The following is a 5,000-nucleotide window of genomic DNA, read 5'->3' on the forward strand; positions in this document are numbered from 1 at the left end:
GTCTGTCGGATACCTGTGGTTTTGCGCTCAGGTAGCGTGATTCTCCCGTCGGCGATGGAGTCGACGAGGTCCTGAAATTCAGCTGGAACGTCTGCCTGTTTCCAACGCTCGTTATCCAGTAGTAGACTGTGCGCATATGAGAAAACGCACAAGACAGTTAGAAATGAAAGCGCAAAAGAATTAACCGTTTAGCCCAAATTGCTGCAGCGCGGGACTGCATATATAACGTCTGTCTGTCAGCATGTGTGTGTGTGTGTGTGTGTACCTGAGTTTGGTCTTGCGCTCCTCGTGAAAGCGGTGGACGAAGCGGTTGGCCTGGCTCTGTAGCGCCCCCCTCAGGGAGACGCTGCGCCTGCCACACAGCTCCTCTGTGTCCTTAACGAAGCCCTCGACCGCCTGAGACAAACACACAAACTCAGCCGAGCTCAGCCGCTCCACCGAACCATCCTGAACACGACACACACACACAGAGAGAGAGAGAGAGAGAGAGAGAGAGAGAGAGAGAGAGAGAGAGAGAGAGAGAGCACGAGAAAGAGAGAGAGAGAGAGAGAGAGAGAGAGAGCATGAGAGAGAGAAAGCACGAGAGAGAGAGAGAGAGAGAGAGAGAGAGAGAGAGAGCACGAGAAAGAGAGAGAGAGAGAGAGAGAGAGAGAGAGCATGAGAGAGAGAAAGCACGAGAGAGAGAGAGAGAGAGAGAGAGAGAGAGAGAGAGAGCGCATGAGAGAGAGAGAGAGAGAGAGAGCGCACAAGAGAGAGCACGAGAGAGAGAGAGAGAGCACGAGAGAGAGAGAGCACGAGAGAGAGAGAGCATGAGAGAGAGAGAGAGAGAGAGAGCATGAGAGAGAGAGAGAGCACGAGAGAGAGAGAGAGAGAGAGAGAGAGAGAGAGAGAGAGAGAGAGAGAGAGAGAGACAGACAGTATTAGTAGTTACTATTTTGCCCTTTCCTCAGCCACTCCGTTCGCACCAGAGTCAAGGTAACAAGCACAGAGCGACATGAATGAGGATGCCACAAGAAACCAAAACGAAACCAAGGTGTGGTTAACCAACACTGCAACGAGGCATGACAACAAGAGAGAGACGGATGGATAGAGAGCACCTGCATCTCTCTCTCTGTCTGTATGTGTGTATAGGTGTGTGTCCTGTGGTCACCTTGGCTCGTGCGAGCAGCACTTTGACACAGCGGTCGTGGCTGACGTCTGACGCTGTGTAAAGAAGCTCCTGAATGTTATTGGCCACGTGACCCAACTCCAGATCAGACGGCATCATGTCCTCACTGTTGGACAGACAGAGAGACAGAGAGAGAGAGAGAGAGAGGGGTGGAATGACAAAGAAAGAGAAAGAGAAAGAGAGAGAGAGAGAGAGAGAGAGAGAGAAGGAGAGAGGGACAGAGGGGTGGAATGACAAAGAAAGAGAAAGAGAAAGAGAGAGAGAGAGAGAGAGAGAGAGAGAGAAGGAGAGAGAGAGAGAAAGAGAAAGAGAGAGAGAGAGAGAGAGAGAGAGAGAAAGAGAAAGAGAGAGAGAGAGAGAGAAAGAGAGAGAGAGAGAGGGACAGAGGGGTGGAATGACAAAGAAAGAGAAAGAGAAAGAGAGAGAGAGAGAAAGAGAGAGAGAGAAGGAGAGAGGGACAGAGGGGTGGAATGACAAAGAAAGAGAAAGAGAGAGAGAGAGAAGGAGAGAGGGACAGAGGGGTGGAATGACAAAGAAAGAGAAAGAGAGAGAGAGAAAGAGAGAGAGAGAAAGAAAGAGAGAGGGAGACAGAAGGAGAATTATTACTAGTAGTAAAAAAAAAAAAAAAGATTCTCTTATTCAACCTTGAATCATTCAAATCCCCTTTAAATCATCATCATTACTAAAGGCATAATCACTGGATATCATCATCATCATTACTAAAGGCATAATCACTGGATAATCTACAATTACATCTGCTTTGAAACGACTTAAAAGTAATAATTAACCAAATGATATCTTATCTACCTCTGCTCAGATAAGGCACACGTGCGCACGTACACACACATACACAAACACACACTGACACACACACACACAGACAGACACAGACACTCACATGGTCACAGCGCCCCCGCCAGGCAGGGAGGAGGTAGTGTTCGTGGTGTGTTCTCTGCTGGAGGAGGATTCTGTGGTGGCTGAGGCCGAGTCGCTCCCGCCGGTGTCCGGCCGCGCCTGCGCGTGATTCGCCTTGCGCTGCTGCTGTCGCATTTCTGCTTCGTTGAACGCGTCGCTGATAAACGCTCCCTCGTGGGTCAGGTAGGCCAGCTCCGCCTCTCCGGAGTGAAGGGCGGAGCCGCCGTACCCAGGCTCCTCCTCCTCGTCTCTGTTAGGCTCCGCCCCCGTTGCCGTGGAGGCGTCAGCGAGCCTGTTTCTCTGACTGCTGTCCAGCACCTCCAGAACTACGTTACGTATTACGCTTAGTGTAGCCTACCGCACACACACACACACACACACACAAACAAACACACACACACACACACAAAGAGAAGAGAGAGCTGATGGTGTGTGTAAATTTATGACTTGTTCTGACTGCCATATGATATGCAGAGTAATGACTACATGCGTCATACGTTTATACATCAGTGTGAAAATGACTGGCGGTTTGTCTCGTACCTTTATCCTCTTCAGGAAGACGACAAAGTGTTCAAATACACTCTGCAGCAACTCAAACCACTGAGGAAACGTCATCATACGGATCTGATCCTGCACCCTGAGCACACACACACACACACAGATATAATCACATTCACCAACACACACCCACATACACACACACACACACACACGTATACAAACATTCACCAACACACACACACACACACACATATACAAATTCACCAACACACACACACACACATATACAAATTCACCAACACACACACACACACACACACACACACATTTACCAATACACACACACACAGATATAATCACATTCACCAACACACACACATATACACATTCACCAACACACACATATATACACATTCACCAACACACACACACACACACACAGATATAATCACATTCACCAACACACACACATACACACATTCACCAACACACACATATATACACATTCACCAACACACACACACACACAGATATAATCACATTCACCAACACACACACACTTAAGCTCACAGAGCCCCACCAGAGTCACATGCTGAAGGCATTTGCTGTTAAAATAAACTGCGTGTACAAGACAGCGACAATCACACTATTTACGGACTCTATTAAAAGCTGAGGAGACAACTTCAGCTTCAATGGGGGAGTGAAAACAAACCATTAAAAACAACCATTAATGAGGACACGTGCTGCACGTGGTGTGTCTGTGGTTATCGAGAGGCCGTTTACACGAGATTCCTCTCACTTAATGAGAACATGCAGAGGTAAACAGAGTGAAAACACGACTCACTTAGAAACAGCATCCGTATCGATCTCATCAATCTGAGACACCATCTTCACAACACACTGCAAAAAGGACAGAAATGCTCGTCAGTCAGTCAGCCAGCCAGCCTCTTTTCTCACGTTGTGAGAGGCCACAGGACGAGAAAACGGAATAGGTTTGATTGGTTCTGGACGACGGGGGGGGGGGGGGGGGGGGTGTACTCCGTCTTTTAAACTGCCCGTAGGCATTCGGTACGGGAGGTACCTGTCTGACGATGCCTTTGGCTGCCTGGATCATCTCCTCTTTGTACAGGTCCAGAAAGTCCAGCCTCCTCTGTCTGAGTAAACCGAACACCAGAGACTGCAAACGGTCCTGTTTTACACACACACACACACACACACACACACACACACACACACACACACATAGAATCAGTGGTCAGTGGCCAATAAGAACAGACCATCAGTGACGTCTGATCAAAGTCCAGTGAGGAATCACAGTAACACAATGCATGACAATTGTTTTTATTACCACATCTGAGTCAAACGATAAACCACCCATCTATCAGTGAGCGACTGATTCAGACGTGAACGCGTTGGTCTCCCTTGACCTCCACCAACATATACCGAACGATCAATCAATGAATCACTCATTCAAATCAATGATCCCAACCCAGCTCAAGTCATGATCAACAAACCTTCGATTTACTGATCTATGTACTGATTTTTATCATCCACGTGGTCATTCAACCTGTGATATTCAGAGTACGCCTCCTCATAATTTCGATTCGTTTCTCAAATAAGACAGCGATCAGGATTTGGAGTAGCAGCAGCTGAGTAATATGATACAACCCTGTAGATAATACTACTCAACCCTAAAACTGAGGGTAAGACAGAGTTAAAATAAATAAATAAATAAATCAAATCGTTCAAACAGGATCATGAAGACTATGTTTAAGATTTTATGACTGAGGATTTGAGCTCTTCTGGCAGTATTGAGAGAATTTCATCTGGTCTGTGTTTGATTAAAGTGATTTTTCGGAGCTGATTTCAGAGCTGAACGAGTGACTTCACGCACGATGTGTTTCTATAAACAAACCTTCCCTTCCGCGGCGTTGTGGCTTTGTCCCTGAGACAAAAAAAAAAAAAACAAAAAAAACACCAACCTGTTTTTAACCCAGAAATCAATCAATCATGCCCTGTCTACACACACACACGCGCCCAAACTAAACCACATCCACTGCTGCTCTGACTGCATCCGGCTTACAACATTTCCCTGAGGCCACGCACGCGCACACACACACCCACACACCATTCTACTATAACTCTATGCCTTGTTTTCAAAACACCGCACTGGCGCTGTGTTTACTCCGGTGTGTGTTTCTGTCAGTTGTCCTCGAGCTGTAATAACGTCTTTTTCTGCGTGTCGTGAAGGGCTGAATGAGCGGACAGGGGGATGTGGAGGCACACTGTGCTTTACAGTACGCTACAGAGCACAGGGTTTCCTGCCGCTCTGCTGGTTTACACAGGACCCATGTGAACACGTGTGTTAGGATGAACACTTGTCTAAACTATGCTTTGGCTCCATTCATATTCACAT

At 47.2% G+C, this 5,000-nt stretch overlaps 1 protein-coding gene across 1 annotated transcript in view; it reads right to left on the reverse strand.

The window, feature by feature from the left end:
• vps54 (VPS54 subunit of GARP complex) overlaps positions 1–5,000 on the reverse strand; it is a 17,341-nt gene that overhangs the window by 4,158 nt on the left and 8,183 nt on the right. The window contains exons 9-15 of the mRNA XM_030780164.1: positions 3,666–3,773; positions 3,429–3,484; positions 2,624–2,720; positions 2,067–2,437; positions 1,151–1,274; positions 266–447; positions 14–126 (exon numbers count right to left, since the gene is read on the reverse strand). Of these exons, the coding sequence (XP_030636024.1) occupies positions 14–126; positions 266–447; positions 1,151–1,274; positions 2,067–2,437; positions 2,624–2,720; positions 3,429–3,484; positions 3,666–3,773 (1,051 nt within the window). The remainder of the gene's footprint in view (positions 1–13; positions 127–265; positions 448–1,150; positions 1,275–2,066; positions 2,438–2,623; positions 2,721–3,428; positions 3,485–3,665; positions 3,774–5,000) is intronic.

The sequence above is a fragment of the Chanos chanos genome, chromosome 7 (assembly GCF_902362185.1).
Source record: "Chanos chanos chromosome 7, fChaCha1.1, whole genome shotgun sequence".
Taxonomy (NCBI): Eukaryota; Metazoa; Chordata; class Actinopteri; order Gonorynchiformes; family Chanidae; genus Chanos; species Chanos chanos.